Below are 25704 nucleotides of genomic sequence, written 5' to 3'. Positions count from 1 at the left end.
GAGCTGGATCAGAAGAGGAGCAGCCTGGACTCGAACCAGCGCCCAGAGGAGATCCTGTAGCACAGGGAGCAGCTCTACCCGCTGCGCCACGGCACAGATCCCTGGGTCACGGGTCTCTCAGTGAGGCCCGGGAGACTTCACCAAGCAGTGGAATGCAGCTACCTGCCTCAGAAGTTCCCAGGAAACGCTGTAGGTCTATGTAGTCTATTCATGGAGGTGAAACTTAGGAAGCACATCAACCTGGTAAACAACAAAATATCCATGTGAAAACGGTCCCTGGGGCCGGTGGGCAGCAGGCGCCTGTGCAGGCCAGGGGCTGAGCGAGCACAGCTGCAAACGCTCACTTCCGGGGGGACGGGGGGCAGCGAACGGGGACCCCTGAGCCACTTGCAGCAATGGCAAAGGACGACGTTCACGTGAACGTGGGGATCCGCAGACTGGTGAGCAGGTGCACCGCGGGGGAAAGCCACGTGCGAACAGAGGCGGGTGCGCAAGCCCATCACAGGGAGGCACAGGGACATGAGCCCATCACACGGGCACAGGACGTGAGTCTCTCACACGGGCACAGGGACGTGAGCCCATCACACAGGGACAGGGACATGAGCCCATCACACGGGCACAGGACGTGAGTCTCTCACACGGGCACAGGGACGTGAGCCCATCACACGGGCACAGGGACGTGAGCCCATCACACAGGCACAGGGACATGAGCCCATCACACGGGCACAGGGACGTGAGTCTCTCACACGGGCACAGCGACGTGAGCCCATCACACAGGGACAGGGACATGAGCCCATCACACGGGCACAGGGACGTGAGCCCATCACACGGGCACAGGGACGTGAGCCCATCACACAGGCACAGGGACATGAGCCCATCACACGGGCACAGGGACGTGAGCCCATCACACGGGCACAGGGACGTGAGCCCATCACACGGGCACAGGGACGTGAGCCCATCACACGGGCACAGGGACATGAGCCCATCACACGGGCACAGGGACGTGAGCCCATCACACAGGGACAGGGACGTGAGCCCATCACACAGGGACAGGTACAGGACGTGAGCCCATCACACGGGCACAGGGACATGAGCCCATCACACGGGCACAGGGACGTGAGCCCATCACACAGGGACAGGGACGTGAGCCCATCACACGGGCACAGGGACGTGAGCCCATCACACAGGGACAGGTACAGGACGTGAGCCCATCACACAGGGACAGGGACGTGAGCCCATCACACGGGCACAGGGACGTGAGCCCATCACACAGGGACAGGTACAGGACGTGAGCCCATCACACAGGGACAGGTACAGGACGTGAGCCTCTCACACAGGTACAGGGACAGGATGTAAGCCCATCACACAGGCACAGGGACAGGATGTGAGCCTCTCACATACAGGTATGCAAGCCTCTCACACAGGCACAGGGACGTGAGCCCATCATACAGGTACAGGTATGTGAGCTTCTCACACAGGCACACGTATGAACCTCACACACAGGCACAGATACGTGAGTCTCTCACACAGGCACAGTATGTGAACCTGTCATGAAAAATTAAGAACTAGGGGCTGGCATTATGGTGTAGTGGGTAAAGCCACTGCCAGAGGTGCTGTCATTCCTATGTGAGCACCAACTCGTGTCCTGGCTGCTCCATTTCTGACCCAGCTTTCTGCTCGCGCACCTGGAATGCAGTGGAGTAGGGCGCAAGTGCTGAACCCCTGCAACCACACTGGAGACCCGGATGAAGCTCCTGGCTCCTGGCTTCAGCCTGGCCCAGTCCTGGCTGTTGCGGCCTTCTGGGTAATGAACCAGTGAATGAAGATCTCTGTGTGTGTGTGTGTGTGTGTGTGTATCCTTCTCTGTAATTCTGACTTTCAAGTAAATCAATAAATCTTTAAAAACAACAACAACAACAAAGACTCGGCAAATGAGACCTCCCTCCCCCAGAGCAGCGGCGGGCACGCTGGAGACGGGGTCCGTGCAGCGCGCGAGACTGCGAGTGTCACCGAGGGCGTGTGGAGCAGAGGAGGAGCCGGAAGTCTCCCATCCCCCATCGCCCAGCTCCCACGACTCCACCAGGCCTTGCTTCTGAGTTACCGAGCCCAGGCTACAAGAGCGCCCTGAACCCTGACCCGAACGCACGTGGCTTTTCTTGCACACAGAGTGAGCTAGGAGATAAAAGCAGGAGTGAGACTTTGAAGAGAAGGCACACGGTGCCCTTCCTCCAGTAAAGGCAATTAAGACGAGCACAACCTAGCACTTACCGGGATGAAAGTTTTACTGTTGCAATGTGTAATTATCCAAAAACACAAGATCCAAATTCTACCTGCTTTACAAAGAACCTGCTAACAGCCCTTTAAAAAAAAAAAAAAAAAACAACTCTTGATTATTTCTTAGTCGTCTCAGAGTTAAAGTAGGGCACGTGCTGGACTGGCGAACAAAGGCCATTTCATAAGACAGGCGTCCCTGGTCTCAGTTAACAGTGGAAGGCAGGGGCTGGCTCCCAGCAGCCGCCTCCACGCCCCGGTGGCCAGTGCAAGACGCGGGCGCGGCCACTAGATGGCGCCTGTGGCCAACGTATGACCTTCCCTCCCCCGCCCAGGGCTGCGTGTGTGGTCCCTTTTCAGAACCGGGATGGAGGAGGTCTCTGCTTTTGAACAGCGGGCATGAGACGCACAGTGAGAGCCTGCCTGAAGGGTCGCCGCACACACGTGCCCATCACTCCTGACGGCTGTCAGTACCGCAGTGCGTCCCACTGATGCAGGCATTTCACCCGCGGTCACAGCGCACTGGTGGCTCGGTCTGCATATTCCTCAGGACACGGGGGCGGGCACGCAGACGCGTGACACTAACAGAGGCCCGGATTACCGGACAGACAGGGACACAAACGGAATGCTCCGTCTCTGCAGTGGATGCGGGCGTCACAGCCACACCTCCGACTTCTCAGAAGAGGGTTCTGGGAGTTAGCGCCCGACTTCAGGCACCAGCAGGTGAGTGACTGGGGTGACGGTGCTCTCCAGGCATTCCCGCCGAGTCTGCACTTGGTGCCTTCCAGGCCTGGTCCAGGAGGCATTCCCGCCAAGTCTGCATGTGGTGCCCCCCAGGCCTGGTCCAGGAGGCATTCCCGCCGAGTCTGCACGTGGTGCCTGCCAGGCCTGGCCTCCAGCTCCGGACCGCAAAGGCCTCGTCTCAGGGCCCGACCCTGTGCCTCGTGTAAAACTCCTCTTCCATTCAGCGCCTCGGTCACTCAACAAACAAGGACACGGCCCCGCGGGAGGAGGCCTGGGCCTCCCAGCAACCGCTGCCTCAGGTTGCGGGTATGGAAGCCCTGCGGAAATGGACGCTTCTGGCTCTCCCCAGCTCCGGCTTTCCAGGGCCAGGGTGCGCCGAACCCACGGAGGGAGGGACAAGCACCCCAGAGGACTCCTCCACGAGCCGAGGCAGGAGGGCGGAGGGGCTGTCCAGCAACAAATGTGGGCTGGGGGTGGGAGCCGGCAGAGAAGGGCGCTTCCGGGAGACTGACTCGGGGCCGAGCAAGGGGAGGCTCCGTGTGCTCAGCAGGTGTGGGCAGGTCCCCCCCACAGCTTCCTCCCGGCCAAGGGTACCGAGTCAGGAAGGCAGCCCCCAGAGGGGTGACTGCAGGTCCCAACCCCCGGGCTGAGTGACGGAGCGGGGACAGCCATGTCACCGGAGAGCCGCCCTGATCTGACTGCCCCACAGTCCACACTGTACTCCTCAAACATGACCACCACCCACCTCAAAGATGCTCTCCATGTTTTTAATGAAAACTAGTAAATTTTTAAAAATAAGTTCCAAGGCTGTGTATCTCTGGGGAAGCAGACTGAGCAGCTCTGGAACGCGGCTCTGAGCACCTGCTGGGCCATGCGGCCCCAAAGCCCCCGGGGTTAAACCTTGGGCATTTTCAGGAAGCCAAATATGTAAAGCAGCCTGCACCCATCCGGCCTAGCATGGCCCCCTGCAGTCCCACGGCCAGCTCTGCCACCGCGCCAGCGCTGAGCCCAGCGGGAGAACTGGTCCTGGAGCAGCCCGAGGCCACAACCCAGGCCACAGCAGTAGCAGGCCCGGCCGTGGCGGCCACACAGACACGCGGACGGAGGCCACTGGGCACGGCCACACAGCGCCCACCCACATGAGGAGCCCACTCGGGGCACAGAGCTGCGTGTGTTTGACTCCAACTCTTCCCAGACCCTGCCCACACCCACGCCAGGTCCCAGCCCCCCATGACCCGGGCGGGGCTCCAGCTGCAGGGCCCACCCCCCTCTGCCCCTCTCCTCCAGGTCCAGAAAGGATCATGGCGTCCCCGTTCCCCCACCTCTCCCGTTCTGCTCCTACTGCCGCCGGCAGGAGCGCCGTCAGCGCACGGTCACAGCCAGACCCTGAAGAGGAGGCGCACATGGCCTCGAGGGGGGGGGGGGCGCGCTCTCGGAGCTGGCTGGCCACGCAGCACCCAAAGTCTCAGCGAGTCATTCTCCCAGGCTGGGCACGCTGCTCCCGGCCAATTCTACTCGTGGATCCCAGCAAGGAGGAGCCCTAAGGCCTGTCCCTGCAGCTGTGGCAGGGACCCCGCCAGGCCACGGGGACAGAGACGGGCAGGACTGGCCCAGGGCAGGCCAGGGTGCCGCCACAGGACGCGCTCGCTCACTGCTTCCTCCAGGGTTCTCACCCAGCCACGACACGGCGTCCCCACACTCCTCCACTCTGGGGCCACGGGACAGGCTCTGGGGGTACAGAAAACCACGAGGATGTCCCAGGCTCCTCAGCCTGATCAGCCCACGCCACCCGCGTCCAGGGACACACCCTTGTCCTTCCAGCCTTGGGAGCCACCAGGCTGCGCTCCCCAGGTCCACTCTGCCACCCCTGGGAGGGGATGGATGGCAGACGAGGGGGCCCAGGGCCACAACTGCAGAACGCACGCAGGTGGACAGCTGCAAGGAGGCCGGGCGTCTAGACTCTGCTGCGTGAGCGCGCGCTCCAGAACGGCCGCCACTTCGCACCCCTGACACCCAGGCCTCCCAGGCCCCTGCCCACCGCTGCCCTCACTCAGAACCCCCTCCCCAGTGCCAGTGGCCCACGGGTGGCCCCACACACCCAGAGTCACTGCTGCTCCTGCTCAGGCTGAGGCGGCACCCGGCTCTAGATCCTCTGTGCGCCCACGCAGCTGCCCAGCCCCGAGCTGCCCACACACCCATGCTGTGTGCTCTCTGTCCTGGTCAGCCTCTCCAAACACACATGCATGGACACAGGAACGCCTGTGTGCACGCTGTCCCATGTGCACAGGCACATGCAGTCACACGTGCACACGGGAGCAGAGCCCCTCACCACTCCTGGCAGCGGCTGGCTTTCTGCTCCCAGCTTTACTCTCAAACAAGCTGTCTGCCTTGCCCCTTGCACTCGTAGCTCCCAACGCCTTCTTCAGCCACGTGCGGCTTCTGCAAGCCTGCAGGTCTGAGGGTGCAGAACAGTCTTAAGATCCCCGTGGACCCCCGAGGAGTGGGAGTGGGTGTGAAGACCCCCTTGGTCCCAGGACAACACCGCGGTCTCCAGGGACCCCCCAGGAATGGGAGTGGGTGTGAAGACCCCCTTGGTCCCAGGACAACACCGCGGTCTCCAGGGACCCCCGAGGAATGGGGGTGGGTGTGAAGACCCCCTTGGTCCCAGGACAACACCGCAGTCTACATGGACCCCCGAGGAGTGGGGGTGGGTGTGGAGACCCCCTTGGTCCCAGGACAACACTGCAGTCTACATGGACCCCCCGAGGAGTGGGGGTGGGTGTGAAGACCCCCTTGGTCCCAGGACAACACCGCGGTCTATGTGGACCCCCGAGAAGTGGGAGTGGGTGTGAAGACCCTCTTGGTCCCAGGACAACACTGCAGTCTACATGGACCCCCCGAGGAGTGGGAGTGGGTGTGAAGACCCCCTTGGTCCCAGGACAACACTGCAGTCTACATGGACCCCCCGAGGAGTGGGAGTGGGTGTGAAGACCCCCTTGGTCCCAGGACAACACTGCAGTCTACATGGACCCCCGAGGAGTGGGGGTGGGTGTGAAGACCCCCTTGGTCCCAGGACAATACCACCGTCTCCGTGGACCCCCTGCAGAGTGGTAGTGGGTGTGCAGTATCACAGAGACAGCGACTGTGACAAGGGCAGCCCACTGGCATGCGGGACCGTGCACCTGCACACTCGGGCCACAGGCCAGTCCCCGCAGCTCCTGAAGGTCCCCGTGCTCACGGCTGAGCCGGCCCCAGGTCTTCCTAGACCTCTTCACCGGGAACAGCCGGGCCTGTGTCAGCACCGACACTGCCGTCTAAAACACATTTCTTCTAACCAAATGGCTTGCGTAAGAACAACTGAATTCTGTGAAAGCTACTATAACCCAGGAAATTCTCAAAGTTAGTCTTAACCTATGGTCTTGAATTTCTTTTTGTCAAATGTTTATTTTAGTTTACTCGAAAGCAGGTTGACCCCTGCAGAGACAGAGAACACGCGCACATACCAGGCAGGGAAATTTTCACACCCCAAATGCCTGCCAACAATCAGGGCTGGGCCAGGCCGAAGCCAGCAACCAGGAGCTCCAGCAGGTCTCCACGTGGCTGGCCAGGGCCCAGGAACTTGAGTCAGCACCCACCGCCGTCCCGGGCCTGCACGAGCCGGGTCAGAAGCAGAGCAGCCGGCCTCACACCCACGCCCGGACACTGGTGGCTTACCCATGCTGCCACAGCGTGGACCCTGTGGTCTTAAATCTCTTAAAACGTCTTGAGTCATGAGAAGAGGACACAGAAGTACACGCGCCAGTCCCATTCCCAGGAAATCCTTGATACCAGCCCCGGAGAACCCGGCTTTGCCCCCGCCCTGTAACCGGGTGCCCCCGTGCGGTGTGCACAGGCGCCTCCCGAGTGAAGCATGAGTGATCAAGGCCATGACCCCGGAGAAGGCAGCCGAGCAGCTCTCGGGGATCCAGGGCCACGGGACGGAGCGAGCGTGAGGCGCGTGACGGCCACTGCAGCCCCGGCACACCCGCCTGGCGCCTCGCTCGCCTCACCACAGGTCAAGGGCGCTTTCCAGAGCCGTGGCCCCATAGCTGAGCAAGACACAGGTCTGCTCGAGGGGCTGGGCTCCAGGGCGAAAGCCACGCTGCAGGTGGGGGCCGAGCCCACGTCTGCCCCTCTGCCCCGATGGGTGTGAGCGGCTGCGTTCTGCCGGTCCTGCCTCGCAAGGGCTCTGATGGTGACAGCCGGAGTCTCAGTCCCAAGTCCCGGGAACGGAAGGGCTGTCCCGCTGTCGCAGCCAGGGCCTGTCCCGCCCAGGGAAGGCCGTCTCTGGAGACGCCAGCGGCACATCCTGGGTCAGGCGTGTGGACAAACTGGCTGAGAGAAGCCAGAGCAGGAGTTCGGCCTCCGGTGGACGGCTCACGGCACAGCCTGTGGGCCCCGCGACCCCGGCTCGGCGGCCCCGGCTCCCCTCCCACGCAGTGCTCAGGAGCTGGAGTCCAGCCCGGCCTTCAAGTGCGGGAGGGAAACAGTCACTCCACTACAGCCAGCGTGAGCTGCGGGGGTACGAGAGAGAGTACAGACAGTGCGAACGCGAAGCTGTTTTCAGTGACGGACGGACCGCGGGTCACACGACGGGGTGAGAACTTGAAACAGGAGTAACCAACCAGCCTCACGGCAGGAACGCAAAGGCATCGCCTCGCCCGCCGGAACCAAGGGAAGACCCAGGAAGCCAAGGCTAGCGGCAGCCAGAGCCCCTGGGCAGGGGGAGCCCCTGGGCGGCGACGGCCCCTGGGCAGGGGGAGCCCCAGGGCGGCGATGCTGGAGGGAGCTGACTACAGCCCCGCGCTGGTCGCCCCGAGTGCTCCCCCGAGGAGCCCCCACCGCACCTCAGCCTCGATGGGCAGGCCCTGGGCAGGCCGCACGGCATAGCACGGGGGGTTTAGAGCAATCAGAGTCCAGAATGCTCTATGACAGACAGAAGAGCCCTAAGCTTACAAACCTACTGTCTGCAGATGCGGGGTCGTGAATAAAATAGTCAATCCTGTTGCAAGTCATAAAATACAACCCGACAGCAAGTGTTACACTCAGGAAAAGGTGATGCTGAGTTGAGAAACCCACATTTCCTGAGACACCTCCTGTTTAGATAACCCTGACACAACAGTGAATATACCCGTGCCATCTGCACACTGAGCCTGCGCACGGCTACACCTGAGGACGGACACAGCTCCTGTACAGGACTGCACACCTGTGCACACTGCCCCTGAGGACACAGCTCCTGTACCAGGACTGCACACCTGTGCACACTGCCCCTGAGGACACAGCTCCTGTACAGGACTGCTCACCTGTGCACACTGCCCCTGAGGACACAGCTCCTGTACAGGACTGCACACCTGTGCACACTGCCCCTGAGGACACATCTCCTGTACCAGGACTGCTCACCTGTGCACACTGCCCCTGAGGACACAGCTCCTGTACCAGGACTGCTCACCTGTGCACACTGCCCCTGAGGACACAGCTCCTGTACCAGGACTGCACACCTGTGCACACTGCCCCTGAGGACACAGCTCCTGTACCAGGACTGCTCACCTGTGCACACTGCCCCTGAGGACACAGCTCCTGTACCAGGACTGCACACCTGTGCACACTGCCCCTGAGGACACAGCTCCTGTACCAGGACTGCTCACCTGTGCACACTGCCCCTGAGGACACAGCTCCTGTACCAGGACTGCACACCTGTGCACACTGCCCCTGAGGACACAGCTCCTGTACCAGGACTGCTCACCTGTGCACACTGCCCCTGAGGACACAGCTCCTGTACAGGACTGCTCACCTGTGCACACTGCCCCTGAGGACACAGCTCCTGTACCAGGACTGCTCACCTGTGCACACTGCCCCTGAGGACACAGCTCCTGTACCAGGACTGCACACCTGTGCACACTGCCCCTGAGGACACAGCTCCTGTACCAGGACTGCACACCTGTGCACACTATACCTGAGGACACAGCTCCTGTACCAGCACTGCACACCTGTGCACACTGCCCCTGAGGACACAGCTCCTCTACCAGCACTGCACACCTGTGTACACTATACCTGAGGACACAGCTCCTGTACCAGGACTGCACACCTGTGCACACTGCCCCTGAGGACACAGCTCCTGTACCAGGACTGCACACCTGTGCACACTGCCCCTGAGGACACAGCTCCTGTACAGGAATGCTCACCTGTGCACACTGCCCCTGCGGACACAGCTCCTGTACCAGGACTGCTCACCTGTGCACACTACACCTGAGGACACAGCTCCTGTACCAGGACTGCTCACCTGTGCACACTGCCCCTGAGGACACAGCTCCTGTACCAGGACTGCTCACCTGTGCACACTGCCCCTGAGGACACAGCTCCTGTACCATGACTGCACACCTGTGCACACTGCCCCTGAGGACACAGCTCCTGTACCAGGAATGCTCACCTGTGCACACTGCCCCTGCGGACACAGCTCCTGTACCAGGACTGCTCACCTGTGCACACTGCCCCTGCGGACACAGCTCCTGTACAGGACTGCACACCTGTGCACACTGCCCCTGAGGACACAGCTCCTATACAGGACTGCTCACCTGTGCACACTGCCCCTGAGGACACAGCTCCTGTACCAGGACTGCACACCTGTGCACACTGCCCCTGAGGACACAGCTCCTGTACCAGGACTGCTCACCTGTGCACACTGCCCCTGAGGACACAGCTCCTGTACAGGACTGCTCACCTGTGCACACTGCCCCTGAGGACACAGCTCCTGTACCAGGACTGCACACCTGTGCACACTGCCCCTGAGGACACAGCTCCTGTACCAGGACTGCTCACCTGTGCACACTGCCCCTGAGGACACTGCTCCTGTACAGGACTGCTCACCTGTGCACACTGCCCCTGAGGACACAGCTCCTGTACCAGGACTGCTCACCTGTGCACACTGCCCCTGAGGACACAGCTCCTGTACCAGGACTGCTCACCTGTGCACACTGCCCCTGAGGACACAGCTCCTGTACAGGACTGCACACCTGTGCACACTGCCCCTGAGGACACAGCTCCTGTACCAGGACTGCTCACCTGTGCACACTGCCCCTGAGGACACAGCTCCTATACAGGACTGCTCACCTGTGCACACTACCCCTGAAGACACAGCTCCTGTACCAGGACTGCTCACCTGTGCACACTGCCCCTGAGGACACAGCTCCTATACAGGACTGCTCACCTGTGCACACTGCCCCTGAGGACACTGCTCCTGTACAGGACTGCTCACCTGTGCACACTGCCCCTGAGGACACAGCTCCTGTACCAGGACTGCTCACCTGTGCACACTGCCCCTGAGGACACAGCTCCTGTACCAGGACTGCTCACCTGTGCACACTGCCCCTGAGGACACAGCTCCTGTACAGGACTGCACACCTGTGCACACTGCCCCTGAGGACACAGCTCCTGTACCAGGACTGCACACCTGTGCACACTGCCCCTGAGGACACAGCTCCTATACAGGACTGCTCACCTGTGCACACTGCCCCTGAGGACACAGCTCCTGTACCAGGACTGCACACCTGTGCACACTGCCCCTGAGGACACAGCTCCTGTACCAGGACTGCTCACCTGTGCACACTGCCCCTGCGGACACAGCTCCTGTACCAGGACTGCTCACCTGTGCACACTGCCCCTGCGGACACAGCTCCTGTACAGGACTGCACACCTGTGCACACTGCCCCTGAGGACACAGCTCCTATACAGGACTGCTCACCTGTGCACACTGCCCCTGAGGACACAGCTCCTGTACCAGGACTGCACACCTGTGCACACTGCCCCTGAGGACACAGCTCCTGTACCAGGACTGCTCACCTGTGCACACTGCCCCTGAGGACACAGCTCCTGTACAGGACTGCTCACCTGTGCACACTGCCCCTGAGGACACAGCTCCTGTACCAGGACTGCACACCTGTGCACACTGCCCCTGAGGACACAGCTCCTGTACCAGGACTGCTCACCTGTGCACACTGCCCCTGAGGACACAGCTCCTGTACAGGACTGCACACCTGTGCACACTGCCCCTGAGGACACAGCTCCTGTACCAGGACTGCACACCTGTGCACACTGCCCCTGAGGACACAGCTCCTGTACAGGACTGCTCATCTGTGCACACTGCCCCTGAGGACACAGCTCCTGTACCAGGACTGCACACCTGTGCACACTGCCCCTGAGGACACAGCTCCTGTACCAGCACTGCACACCTGTGCAAACTGCCCCTGAGGACACAGCTCCTGTACCAGGACTGCACACCTGTGCACACTATACCTGAGGACACAGCTCCTGTACCAGGACTGCTACCTGTGCACACTGCCCCTGAGGACACAGCTCCTGTACAGGACTGCTCACCTGTGCACACTGCCCCTGAGGACACAGCTCCTGTACCAGGACTGCTCACCTGTGCACACTGCCCCTGAGGACACAGCTCCTGTACAGGACTGCTCACCTGTGCACACTGCCCCTGAGGACACAGCTCCTGTACCAGGACTGCTCACCTGTGCACACTGCCCCTGAGGACACAGCTCCTGTACCAGGACTGCACACCTGTGCACACTGCCCCTGAGGACACAGCTCCTGTACCGGGACTGCACACCTGTGCACACTGCCCCTGAGGACACAGCTCCTGTACCAGGACTGCACACCTGTGCACACTGCCCCTGAGGACACAGCTCCTGTACCAGCACTGCACACCTGTGCACACTGCCCCTCAGGACACAGCTCCTGTACCAGGACTGCACACCTGTGCACACTATACCTGAGGACACAGCTGCTGTACAGGACTGCTCACCTGTGCACACTGCCCTGAGGACACAGCTCCTGTACAGGACTGCTCACCTGTGCACACTGCCCTGAGGACACAGCTCCTGTACAGGACTGCTCACCTGTGCACACTGCCCCTGAGGACACAGCTCCTGTACAGGACTGCTCACCTGTGCACACTGCCCCTGAGGACACAGCTCCTGTACAGGACTGCACACCTGTGCACACTGCCCCTGAGGACACAGCTCCTGTACAGGACTGCTCACCTGTGCACACTGCCCCTGAGGACACAGCTCCTGTACAGGACTGCACACCTGTGCACACTGCCCCTGAGGACACAGCTCCTGTACCAGGACTGCACACCTGTGCACACTGCCCCTGAGGACACAGCTCCTGTACCAGGACTGCACACCTGTGCACTGCCCCTGAGGACACAGCTCCTGTACAGGACTGCACACCTGTGCACACTGCCCCTGAGGACACAGCTCCTGTACCAGGACTGCACACCTGTGCACACTGCCCCTGAGGACACAGCTCCTGTACAGGACTGCTCACCTGTGCACACTGCCCCTGAGGACACAGCTCCTGTACAGGACTGCACACCTGTGCACACTGCCCCTGAGGACACAGCTCCTGTACCAGGACTGCACACCTGTGCACTGCCCCTGAGGACACAGCTCGTGTACCAGGACTGCTCACCTGTGCACACTGCCCCTGAGGACACAGCTCCTGTACCAGGACTGCACACCTGTGCACACTGCCCCTGAGGACACAGCTCCTGTACCAGGACTGCACACCTGTGCACACTGCCCCTGAGGACACAGCTCCTGTACCAGGACTGCACACCTGTGCACACTGCCCCTGAGGACACAGCTCCTGTACCAGGACTGCTCACCTGTGCACACTGCCCCTGAGGACACAGCTCCTGTACCAGGACTGCACACCTGTGCACACTGCCCCTGAGGACACAGCTCCTGTACCAGGACTGCTCACCTGTGCACACTGCCCCTGAGGACACAGTTCGTGTACCAGGACTGCACACCTGTGCACACTGCCCCTGAGGACACAGCTCCTGTGACCCAAGGCTTTGAAAGCTTCGCTATTAGAGGAAAAACAGAGGCTTTTTTTTTTGAAGATTCCTATTACACTGCCCCCCAGCCCCATCCACCATCCACACTGTCCCTCCATGGCTGAGGCTAGAGCACAGGGAGGATACTCCACTTCTCCATGTTGGGGTGGGGGTGAGCGACTTCATCTCAAAGGGTGGCCATGGCTAACAGGCAAAGAGGGAGGGATATGAATGCAGGCCTGTTTAGCCTTCCTCGGGCTGAGCGGACACAGCCCAAGGACCTGCAGAAACCACCTGAGCGCACAGGGTCACGTGGTCGGGAATACCAGGACTGCACAGGCCTTCTCAGGGCCTCTCAGCTTGCAACCACTTGATGGCTGCTGTAAAGTTCTGAAACGAAACTTGGCAAACGGCCTCAGCGAGACGGCTTTGAAACCCAGAGGCACCAGAGGCACTGAATGGGACCCGTGCGCCACTTCAAAGAGCAGGGCACCTTCCCAGGGCGCTCCACCCTGCCCTCTTCCAGCTCTTTCAACATCTTATGAATCCGCAGACGTGGAAGCCGGAGCCCTGAGAACAAGGCCGGCGTCCCGAGATCGCCTCCGCCGTCACCCAGCCCGGCCACGTCCGTGGACCTCTGGTCTTCATCGACGACGGCTGAAGGGGCTGCAGCCACGTTTCTAACTCGCTCTCTGAACAGCATTCGGAAAGATGCAACCCAGCAAGTCTCTGCTTAGCACAGGAACCCTCCCTGAAGCTGCCCGTGACATTGCCTGGGTGCGTAACGACAGAGGCGGCGGCACCGGAACGCCTCCTGCCTCCCCCTGACGCACTCCACTGCAGGGCCTGCGCAGCGTCCCAGAGGCCTGCCTCCCGTCGGCTAGCACACGGCGCTCCCGGATGGAACTGCTGCTCTCGCTGCGTTTCCGAACCAAAGGTTCAGAACCCCCCGGCTGACCACTGTCCACAGCATCTCAACCTCCGAGGACGAACAGCCTTGAGACACCCCCACAGCAAGACAGGTCCCCCGTGACATGTGGGATCCCACACGGGGCAGTCGCCGCGCTGCGGAAGTCTCTCAGCTTTAGGGGAAACATGACTGTGCATTTTAAAAACCAAATCAGAGGCAGATTTGTGGTGAACACAACCTGTGCGCCCCGCACACTGCTTCCCACTCTCCTCTCCGTTGCTTTCGGAGTCCCCCAGGGTATCATTCCAAAGAAGCCAACCTGGACACGCAAGCGAAACACGGGGGAACGAGGCTGCCACTGGGTCGGCTCTGAGCGTGACGATGAAGGGGGAAACGCGAACCCCTCGGCAGAGCGAGAAGTCCGGCGTATCCGCAATAGTGTGCGCTCCATGATCTGTTTGGGAGAGACCTACAGCACTGCACGGGGCCAGAAGAAAATGAATGGCCTGACTATACACAGACTTAGTTTTGAGGCCAAAATCAAGGAAACAACGCTATAGCCCGTGTGCCAGTGACGGGAAAACACAGCTGTCTTCCCGCCTGGGGAAACCCAAGAAACAGCTGCACGGAAGTCGAGGGCTGTGCCCAGGGCGGCGGGCCCCGGCTCCCCCGGCCCCACTGTCTCATGCTGCACGGAAGTCGAGGGCTGTGCCCAGGGCGGCGGGCCCCGGCTCCCCCGGCCCCACTGTCTCATGCTGCATGGAAGTCGAGGGCTGTGCCCAGGGCGGCAGGCCCCGGCTCCCCCGGCCCACTGTCTCATGCTGCACGGAAGTCGAGGGCTGTGCCCAGGGCGGCGGGCCCCGGCTCCCCCGGCCCCACTGTCTCATGCTGCACGGAAGTCCAGGGCTGTGCCCAGGGCGGCGGGCCCCGGCTTCCCCCGGCCCCACTGTCTCATGCTGCACGGAAGTCGAGGGCTGTGCCCAGGGCGGCGGGCCCCGGCTCCCCCGGCCCCACTGTCTCATGCTGCACGGAAGTCCAGGGCTGTGCCCAGGGCGGCGGGCCCCGGCTCCCCCGGCCCCACTGTCTCATGCTGCACGGAAGTCCAGGGCTGTGCCCAGGGCGGCGGGCCCCGGCTCCCCCGGCCCCACTGTCTCATGCTGCACGGAAGTCGAGGGCTGTGCCCAGGGCGGCGGGCCCCGGCTCCCCCGGCCCCACTGTCTCATGCTGCGCGGAAGTCCAGGGCTGTGCCCAGGGCGGCGGGCCCCGGCTCCCCCGGCCCCACTGTCTCATGCTGCACGGAAGTCGAGGGCTGTGCCCAGGGCGGCGGGCCCCGGCTCCCCCGGCCCCACTGTCTCATGCTGCACGGAAGTCGAGGGCTGTGCCCAGGGCGGCGGGCCCCGGCTCCCCCGGGCCCACTGTCTCATGATGCACGGAAGTCGAGGGCTGTGCCCAGGGCGGCGGGCCCCGGCTCCCCCCGCCCCACTGTCTCATGCTGCGCGGAAGTCCAGGGCTGTGCCCAGGGCGGCGGGCCCCGGCTCCCCCAGCCCCACTGTCTCATGCTGCACGGAAGTCGAGGGCTGTGCCCAGGGCGGCGGGCCCCGGCTCCCCCGGCCCCACTGTCTCATGCTGCACGGAAGTCGAGGGCTGTGCCCAGGGCGGCGGGCCCCGGCTCCCCCGGCCCCACTGTCTCATGCTGCACGGAAGTCGAGGGCTGTGCCCAGGGCGGCGGGCCCCGGCTCCCCCCGCCCCACTGTCTCATGCTGCACGGAAGTCGAGGGCTGTGCCCAGGGCGGCGGGCCCCGGCTCCCCCGGCCCCACTGTCTCATGCTGCATGGAAGTCCAGGGCTGTGCCCAGGGCGGCGGGCCCCGGCTCCCCCGGCCCCACTGTCTCATGATGCACGGAAGTCGAGGGCTGTGCCCAGGGCAGCGGGCCCCGGCTCCCCCCGCCCCACTGTCTCATGCTGCGCGGAAGTCCAGGGCTGTGCCCAGGGCGGCGGGCCCCGGCTCCCCCCGCCCCACTGTCTCATGCTGCACGGAAGTCCAGGGCTGTGCCCAGGGCGGCGGGCCCCGGCTTCCCCCGCCCCACTGTCTCATGCTGCACGGAAGTCGAGGGCTGTGCCCAGGGCGGCGGGCCCCGGCTCCCCCGGCCCACTGTCTCATGCCCGGGATGAAAGGTGACAGTCACAGCACCCAGGGGTCTTCCTGTGTTTTGCTCAGGAGCTAAGTCCCAGCCACACCCACCCAAAAACCCGTCTCTACCTGCCAGAAATGAGTGACGGCGCCACCTACCGAGCCCCCAGGGGAATTCGGCCCAGCCCCGCACAAGGGTCTGCGAGCAGTGAAGCTGAGAAGGCAACAAGGCCTCAGGTCCGAAAGGGGCTTAGGGAGCCATCGCTGTCCAGCTGTGCTTAGAGTGCGTGCGTGCACACCACACACCCGAGGATGGGAACGGACAGAAACCAGGTACACGAGGGACACGCGCCGAGGGGGCGCTGGACTCCAGGTGGACAAGATCCGCCTCTGGGCAGTCACTCCATTTATTCTTTTCCCATCTGCATCTCCTACAATGACGACTCGGCACACAGCAAAACAGTGCCAAGTTAAACACTTCAATTTCCAAGCTTTTCATCAGAAGGTGACAACAAACTACTCGTCAGCTCGTGCCCACGGCTTCTTCCAGTCACCCCACGCGCAAGGTCCCACATGCATGGCCCAAGGAGGGAAGCCCCTGGTCTCCTGGGCCCCCGCCCAGCCAGTATGCCGGATGTCCCCCTACAACCCCAGGAGCCGGCATCTCCCACAACAGCCCCGTGGCTACGAGGCTTCTGCCTGCACTCGGGCAGTTTTTCGGGCGACACGGAAGGTCCCCACTCATTTGGCTCTCAGGGGTGGGCACAGGAGCTGCAGGCTCTGGACGCTGCCGGAGTCTTCAAAACGCCCGAGCTCCGGAGAGCAGGGCTGACGGGCCACGCCCAGCGTCCAAGACTCCACGCCTCATGCAAGAATCAAACCGGTGACTTTGGCCATTTAAGCCCAGTACCATTTCAGGAATTAAACAATGCACCAGGCTCCTGATGCCTACTACTGTTATTTTAAATAAAGACTTGGAGGAAGAAGCACTCAAGTGAAACCAAGGTCGACTGTTCCGGACAAGTAGGGGCAGCTCCTTCTCAGCTACTGAGGCACCTGCCAACGGCGTGGGGCCCCTCCGCTCCCCAGACGTCACGGCCGGGGTGACACCACACAGCCCAGCAGGCTCTGCCCGGAAACAGCCAGCACGGGGCACCCACAGGAGGCTGTGCCCGAGTGCAAGAGACAGGCAGCTCCCGCGCCAGAGGCCCCGCACGGGTCAGAGAGGCAGGTCAGGGACGCGGTCCCAGCAGCAGGACCGTCCTGGAATGAGTTTGTCGGAGCCGTCCCAGACTGTCAGGAACCAGGGATGCCGGAGACACAGGTGACGGCCAAGGTCGGGAGGAAACCCCGGCTCAGGACACAGAGTCCACATCGAGCTGCCTCCCCCCGCCCTTGAGAGGAGCAGGCCCAAGTCACCCTTGTCACCAGACGCAGGGACAGAGGGGAGCCGTGCTCGCAGAGCGGCCGCGGCCTGGGCGCTGAACAGCGAGGCCCCTGCACCCCACAGTGCTCGTCACTCATGCGGGGGCTCACCTGACCCCCCAGATGAGGGCAGGGCCCCCGGCTGGCTCGGCAAGGCCTGGCCTCACCGCAAGCGCAGCTCCAGAACCTTCTGCCCCGTGACAGAGCCATCTCTCCAAGACAACCTGACATCTCTCGACGCGCCGCTGCGCTGCAGAGACGGGGGAGGTCCGGCGTTTCCGAGACTCCCGTCCACTATGCGCAGCCTGCGATGCACGCACGGTGATCCCGATCAGCTCAAACGCCGGACACAGAGCGCTCGTGAGAGCGGTGACTCGCGGGGACTTCTCCACACGTGAGCCCAGAGGTTCTTTTTTTAACCAAACTAAGGAAGCTCAGCTAGTGCACACACAGACAAGATGAGTTAGCACCAGGGAAATCTGCCCACTAAACCACGTCACGGCCGGGTCTGGCTCCTCACCCAGATCTGGGGCGGCCCTCGACTCTACCGTCACCGGCCAAGGAGCTCACCACCCACTGCTCAGAGTGATCCAAACAACTCTCAGTCTCTCCTTTTGATCCAGGAAAGGGGCCCACACATGTGGCCATCATCCCAGTGGTCAGGCCTGGCATCCTGTATGTTTGTAAAGATTTATTTATTTATTTGAAAGGCAGAGTTAGAGAAAGAGAAAGAGAAAGAGAAAGAGAAAGAGAAAGAGAAAGAGAAAGAGAAAGAGAAAGAGAAAGAGAAAGAGAAAGAGAAAGAGAGAGAGAGAGAGAGAGAGAGAGAGAGAGAAAGTTTTCCATCCCCTGATTCACTCCCCCAAATGGCCTCAGCGGCCAGAGCTATGTTGATCTGAAGCCAGGAGCCAGGAGCTTCTTCTGGGTCTCCCACACAGGTGCAGGGCCCCAAGGACTTGGGCCATCTTCCACTGCTTTCCCAGGCCATAGCAGAGAGCTGGATCAGAAGTGGAGCAGCTGAGATTCAAACCAGCGCCCATATGGGATGCCGGCACTACAGGCAGTGGCTTTACCCACTACACCATGGCGCTGGCACCTGGCATCCTTAACTCCCACCAGCTCTTGTCTGGGATTTACCAGCGAGATGCCAGAGCCCAGAACTATGCCACAGAAAACTGACAGCTCATGACAGAACAGAGACAGAGAACTGCGCCCACAGAGCTCAGCACCCCACAGCCAGCCTCCTGTCCCACGCACTGGCACACATGCCACACACATGCTATATACATGCTACATACACCACGCAAGCCATACGTGCCACAATGTCATATACATGCTACATATACCACACAAGCCACATGTGTCACACATGCCATATACATGCTACACACTATACATGCCACACTGTTACATATTCGCCACATATGGCACACATATGCCACACTCCACACACACTATGTGCTCACCACACACATGCTACATATACCATATACAAGTCACATGCTCACTCCACATTACACACAACACACACCACAAACACCAGACACACCACAATGCCACACTGCACACATGCCACGCACACCAGACACACCACAAGTACCATACATATGCTATATGCACCATATTCAAGCCACATGCCACACTCCACAATTACATATAACACACATATGCCACGCACACAACATACACCACGACCCCACATATGCCATATATGCCACACACACCACACACATGCTGCATGCGTCATATACACCACACATGCCGCATGCCACACACGCGTGTGTGAGCCCTGCGCAGCCGCACCTCTTCTCACCCGTGCAGTGCTGAGGGCGGAGGTCTCCCTGCGGGACGACACCCACGGAGCGCGGCACGGGGCAGTTCCCACACACCTGAATAACACCAGAGAGCCGACCGGAGAGGATCCACCCGCCAGAGACACTCGCCAGAAATCCCAGTCCACGAGCGTTTTCGGCCTGACCACGTAGGTATCGCAGGGCCGTCCCTGCACTGTCTAAGCTCCAGCTTCAACCAGACACGCCCTCCCCTCAGCTGCGGATCTGAAGCCCTGCTTCCCAAACACACACCTCATTCAAACGGGTCACTCCCCGCGCAGCTCTCCGAGAGGCAGACACACGGTCCCCAAGACGCGTACTACATACACCATACACACCACATGCCACAGTGCGCTGCAGCGAGCCGCAGGGACAGAGCCGCACGCCCTCTCTCACCACGAGGCAGGTGCACCGTGGCACACGGGGAAGCTGGGGAGAGGGCACCAAGACACAGGGCCACCGTCCACCTGCACTGGACTGGTCTCAGCCAGTGATCACCACCAGCAGGGGGCACAGCCGTGATCTCTAGGAGGGTCCTGTGGGCACAGCCACCTCTTGCGGTTCCCAGGGGAGACCTCCCGCCTCCAGGCCCAGCCCGGGACCTGCTGTGGGGCTGGCACTGGGGCAGGGCACTCCTAAGAAGGGGCTGCACAGAGGCCAGGCCCACAGGAGGGAGCGGCCCGACTACAAGGATACAGAGTTCCAGGCTCCGCGCCTCTGACCTGCCGCCCCCTCCTGTCGGCACTGACACTGGAGCCCCTCTTTGGAGTGATCCTGAAAATATGTCCCAGACGCACACCTCACGGGGTCGCGAGACGCGGCCAAGCACCCAGCTCACGGGAGTCCAGAGCTGAGGAACCAGCCGGCTGCTGAATCCATCAGGTGGGAAAACGGGATATCAATTTAGAAATAATTTTAAAGCTCCTCCCAGAACACACAGAGAAACGCAAGCTGGAAGATCAGAGTAAGGAATGTCTTCCTAAGAGGCGTGTGACATCCAAACACAAAAAAAAGCAAAAAGTAGAACTGAAAAGCCATAAAGGAAAAAACGGACAAGTCGGATACTTCAGAACTTCTACAATAAAAGGCTTCCTGAGGCGAGCAGAAACAGATAAAGCATCTGAAACGTACGCACTGAGATTCAGACCCACAGTACACAAGAGTTCCGCGCGTTAAGAAAAGGACAAACAACACATTAGGAAAACGTGCAAAACCCATGAACAAGCAAACGCGAAAAACACAAATGCCCCACAAACGTGAACACCTGCTCACTCACAACAACTCAGAACAGAAACTGAAGTAGCAAACACGCGGCAGTGGGTAATTCATGGCATGAAGGAGGGCTGGCGTTGGGTGCAGCCTGCGCCGTCAGCACCCCTGTGAGCACCAGTTCAGGTCCTGGCTGCTCTGCTTGTGAGCACCTCCCTGCTAACACCCGGGAAAGCAGCAGACGGCCCTGCCACCCACGTGGGAGGCCCAGGGGATTCCTGGCTCCGCCACAGCAAGCGCTGGGGGAGTGAGCCATGATGGAGGAGCACTCTCTCTGTGTGTCTCTTCCTCTCTCTGTAACTGCCTTTCAAGTGAATCAATCAGTCTTTAAGAAATAAAAACAAATGCGCCAAGGCGGACTGCTGTCGAGGCCACTCCGGGTCAGCTCTCGGGGCTCTTCACTCCCGCTCGTGCACGGTCCCTCCTGCGTGTCGGGTTTCGGAGCAACGTCTGCGCAGGGTGTGCTATCCCCACGGGAACGGCCCACACTTCCTGCTTCTGCTCGGCTTCCCAAGCTCCCTAGCGAGTACCCTGCAGCTGCTTTCCTCACACCTGAGGCTCGGGCCTCCCGCTCACTCCCCGGTGACACACCCCACTGCATTTCAGGGCTCCCCAGCACCTCTCCGACCCGGGTCTCATGCCCTGGCTTTAACCTCATGGCCGTGCCCTGCCACCCTCCGTTATTTCTGAAAAAGTAATACCCTGTGACGCTTCTTAAAATGAAACATTTCAGAGCAGGCTTTGGGTCCTGCGGCTCCGACACACCCCACACTGGAGTGCCCGGGTTCACGGCCCCAGCTCCACTCAGGATTGCGACTTCCTGCTGCTGCGCACTCTGGGAGGCAACGGGTGCTGGCTCAGGTCCTTGGGTCCTTGTCACCCAAGTGGCACACCGGATAGGAAACCTGCCCATCATTCCAATATCAAAAACGTTCTCCAGCTGCCCAGAACAACGCGGGAACCCTCCGGACGGCACTGGTGTTGGAGCCAGGGCTGGGTCACCGCACACGGGAACCACCTCATTCGAGGACTTGGAAGGCAGCCGCCACTCTCGTGGGTTTCGGACACGTGTGACTTCCCCCAGGGAGCCGGCCCATCGAGGGGCTGCGGGTCATCACCTCAGGTGCTGCGTTTCAACAGCCAAGTAGTTACTAAGTGGGCACAGCAATCGCATCAGACGCGGAATGAGCAAATCACGGCCGCGGTCGTTCCCGAGGTGAGAGGCGAGTGGCGCTCAGTGCTGGCGGCTCGCTAGCCCACACGTCTCACTCATCTACGGAAACAACTTCCTGCAGACCAGCGGCTGTCTCCATAGATGAACCAGGGGGTGAGGCCTCCATCAAACGGCTGTGGCCACCTTAACTCAGGCAAAACGTCTCTAGCGCAGGGCCGGCGCTGTGGCGCAGCAGGTTAAGCCGCCGCCTTGGAAGCCAGCATCCTGTACGGGTGCAGGTTCAAGTACCGGCTGCTCCACTTCCGATCCGGCTCTCGCGAAAGTGCCTGCAAAGGCAGCAGCTGCTGGCCCGGCGCCACCCACACGGGCGACCGGATGCAGCTCCAGCTCCGAGTCCCAGACCAGGAGCCAGTCGATGCAAGACCTCTGTCTCTCCCTCTGTCACTCAGAGCATCTTTCAAATAAAACCATAAATCCTGAACAATAAAATTCCTTGACTGTGGAGACAAATGTTCCTAGCTTTTTTGTTTTTTCAATTCTAAGTAGAAAGCAGATCTAAAACTACAACCCACATGAATACGTAAACGTACATGCAAACGCTCTCCTGTCAGAACCCCCGGAAGAGCCGCCTTGAAACACCAGCCCCAGGTTGGGTCCGGCTCTGCCGCTGGCCTGCCGAGGGGGCGGCCCTCGGCTAGCACCGTTCACCGTCAGAGTGAATTCTACCCCAAGACAGGGCAGCGTCTCTGAGGAACCCAGCACCAACCTCTGCTTCACCAGCCTCCTCCCTGCAGACGCCACCGGCCCCGCCCGGGGGCTCTGATCTCTATCTTTCTAGAACTTTCCGTGCAAAGCAACACCTGCTAGCTGGCTCGCAGGAGAAGGGAGGGGCACGCGCGGCTTCGTGGAGAACGTTAAAAGCTCCGTAACTGAAACCTCGCCTTCCGTGTACAACAGTCCCCACAGCAAAAGAATGGAGAACTATCAAAGCATTTAAAATCGTAAAAAGCAGGAAAATCTGTCAACAGAGGGGGCCAAGCTGTTTAAAATTCTGCTGGCTGCTACCTGGACGTCATCCGCCCTGTCAGCCGTCTCTACACGCACAGGACCACCTGAGTTCAGGAGTCAGCACCGCTGCACAGTGACGGGCGTTACTCCACCCAGCCGGTTGGCCTGTGTGCACGGGGGCACGCGTGTCTGCTCGTGTGCCTGTGTGCACGGGGGCACGCGTGTCTGCTCGTGTGCCTGTGTGCACGGGGGCACGCGTGTCTGCTCGTGTGCCTGTGTGCACGGGGGCACGCGTGTCTGCTCGTGTGCCTGTGTGCACGGGGGCACGCGTGTCTGCTCGTGTGCCTGTGTGCACGGGGGCACGCGTGTCTGCTCGTGTGCCTGTGTGCACGGGGGCACGCGTGTCTGCTCGTGTGCCTGTGTGCACGGGGGCACGCGTGTCTGCTCGTGTGCCTGTGTGCACGGGGGCACGCGTGTCTGCTCGTGTGCCTGTGTGCACGGGGGCACGCGTGTCTGCTCGTGTGCCTGTGTGCACGGGGGCACGCGTGTCTGCTCGTGTGCCTGTGTCCCCGTGCACACACGTGTGTCTGCTCGTGCGCGCTGTACATGCACGAGTGTGTCCATCATGCATGCCCATGTGTGTGCATGACCAGGTGTCTGGCCTATCTGCACACCTATGTCTGTGGCGTGTGCAGCCGTCGTGTGTACGTGAATGCATAACGTGCTTGTGCATGGTGTGTGCATGCATGTGTGTCACGTGCATGCCCGTGTGTGGTGCACGTGCATCCTTCTCTGTGCGTGTGTCCCCTGCTGAGCACACCTGAGCGGCCCACTGCGGTGCCCTTGCTTACAAGTTCCTAATGCCCGTGGAGACACCATCAGCTTGAGGTCAAAGGTGTTCACTGATGCAAATACATACGGGTAACTAGCAAAAAGGAATGGCCAGTGGCTCTGACAGGTGCCTGTGTCTGCACCCGCCAGCCCGGGCTCCAGACACACCCCAGCTTCAGGACACCCGGACGTGGGGCCACCTGGGCACAGGGCCAGCCACGGGGGCCTGGGAACAAGGTTGCTCAGGTGGAATCCCCGGGTGACCTGGACCGCGGCCACCCAAGTACGCGCGCTCACCTGGTGCCGGTTCGGGGGCGGCCTCCTCGCTGCTGTCATCGCCGGCCTCGTCCGCCAACCCAGAGCCTGGGGAGTCGGCGGTGGCACAGGCTGAGGCCGGGCTGCTGGGCTGGGAAGCCGAGTCCCCCTCGCTGAGGGAGCCGCAGCGGGCGCGCACGGCCCGGTCGCCGTCCCTGTCTCGGCGAGCGCGGCGGTGCACACGGGAGTGCAGCACCATCTGGTGGTAGGTGCGGAAGATCTTGCCGCACTCGAAGCACTCAGAGGACTTGCCCTGGCCAGCGGCGGCCGCGGCCCGGCGGCTGGGGCGTACGGCGGGCCGCGGGTCAAGGTGGCCCGGCAACATGGGGTCACTGGGCAGGCTGGCCCTCTTCCTGGGGGGACCCTGGGCAGCCGGCGCGTCCTGCTCACGCTTGCGCTTCTCCTGGCTCACCAGGATGTACTCGCGCCTGTCCTTGTCGAAGGCCACGTCCCCAGCCAGCGCCTCGTCCCAGGCCCCATACTTGAGGTACTCGGCGGGCTCGGCCACCTTGCCCCTGGTGGCCAGCTGCCAGGCCTGGTAACTGTTGACGGGGTCCAACTCGGCCACCCGCCGTCCAGCCGGCCCGCCGGGGAGCTTGTCGCTGGCCGCCGAGGGCCTCAGACTCAGGCACTGTAGGAAAAACTGCTTGGTGTCCGTGGGGCCCTCGGAGGCCCCGTCCTCGGCCGGGGCCCGCGTCCGGCTGGCTTCGACCCGGCGGTGGATGGCGTTGTGGGCATTCAAGCTGTCCAGGTTTGTAAACAGGTTTCCGCACTTGGCGCACACCTCGTAGAGGGACAGGCCGGCGACAACGACCTCCTCCTGCACCACGTTGTTGATGGTGGCGACGGGGTCCAGCTCGCCGCGGGGCCGGTTCTTGCTCCCAGGTTTGGGCCCGTGTGCCTTCATGTGGTTCTTGAGGAACCACGGCTCCTTGAACCTCCGGCCGCAGATGTGGCAGCCGTGGTCGAAGGAGCCGCGGTGCTTCTTCATGTGCGCCTTGAGGAACCAGGTCTGGCTGAAGGCCTGGCCGCACACCTCGCAGGGGAACTCCCCCGGGCCCAGCTCGGGCTTGCCGTTCTCCATGGAGACCCCCACGCCGTTGGGCACCTGCACGGTGATGTGGTCCCGCTCGACGTGGCTGAGCAGCGACTCCTCCCGCAGCGTCACGAAGCTGCACAGCCGGCACTTGAAGGGCTTGTGGGCCTGGTGCACGTGCAGCTCCAGGTCCTTCTTCCGCTCGAACTGGGTCCTGCAGAAGGAGCACTGGGCGGCGGGCTGGGCCTCCTCCGGGGCGCCCGCGGCGCCCTCGGCCTCCCTGCGGCTGCTGCGCAGCAGGATCCGGCCGCCGTCCCCGGGCGCGGCCCCGTTCAGCACCCCGTTGCAGGCCGACGTGCTCTTGGTGGGGCTGGCGCACCCGTCCAGGCCCTCGGCCGCACGCGGCTCACCCGGCGGGGCCTCCCCGGCCTCGGGCTCGTGGCCCTGGATCAGCGTCCCCGTGCGGTGGCCGCGGATGTGGACCTTCAGGCTGCCCTTCTGCGAGGCCCTGTGGTCACAGTAGGGGCACTTGTAGGGCTTCTCCCCGGTGTGCTTGCGCATGTGCTGCGACAGCGAGCTCTGGAAGGCGAAGCTCTTGCCACAGAGGCAGCAGCTGTGGCACGCGGCCTTGTCCCCGTCCCCCTCGCGGCTCCGGCTGGCCCTGGGGGGGCTGGGGCCGCCCCTTGGCTCCGGCTCGGCCTCTCTATTTCGATCCATGGGGACGAGGGCGTGGGTGCGGCACGGGGTTCCGGCGTCTTATCTCTCCATCCTCAGAGCGGCGTCTGGATTCCCGGGATGAGGCGGGAACCCGCAATGGGAAGGGACATATTCCACGCGGGGCACACGGCACGCGGCAGCCAGCACCTGGAA

General features: G+C 61.9%; 1 protein-coding gene across 4 annotated transcripts in view; it reads right to left on the bottom strand.

The window, feature by feature from the left end:
- ZNF516 (zinc finger protein 516) overlaps positions 1-25704 on the bottom strand; it is a 160609-nt gene that overhangs the window by 94836 nt on the left and 40069 nt on the right. For all 4 annotated transcript variants that reach the window (XM_070049852.2, XM_089304972.1, XM_089304971.1 and 1 more), the window contains exon 2: positions 23781-25698. In XM_070049852.2, coding sequence (XP_069905953.2) covers positions 23781-25551 — 1771 coding nt within the window. In that variant the 5' untranslated portion in view covers positions 25552-25698. The remainder of the gene's footprint in view (positions 1-23780; positions 25699-25704) is intronic.

The sequence above is a fragment of the Oryctolagus cuniculus genome, chromosome 10, assembly GCF_051225735.1.
Source record: "Oryctolagus cuniculus isolate XC-2025 breed Fujian yellow rabbit chromosome 10, ASM5122573v1, whole genome shotgun sequence".
Lineage (NCBI taxonomy): Eukaryota > Metazoa > Chordata > Mammalia > Lagomorpha > Leporidae > Oryctolagus > Oryctolagus cuniculus.
Note: the sequence above shows the minus strand (reverse complement) of the source record. Positions and strands in the feature narration are given on the sequence as shown.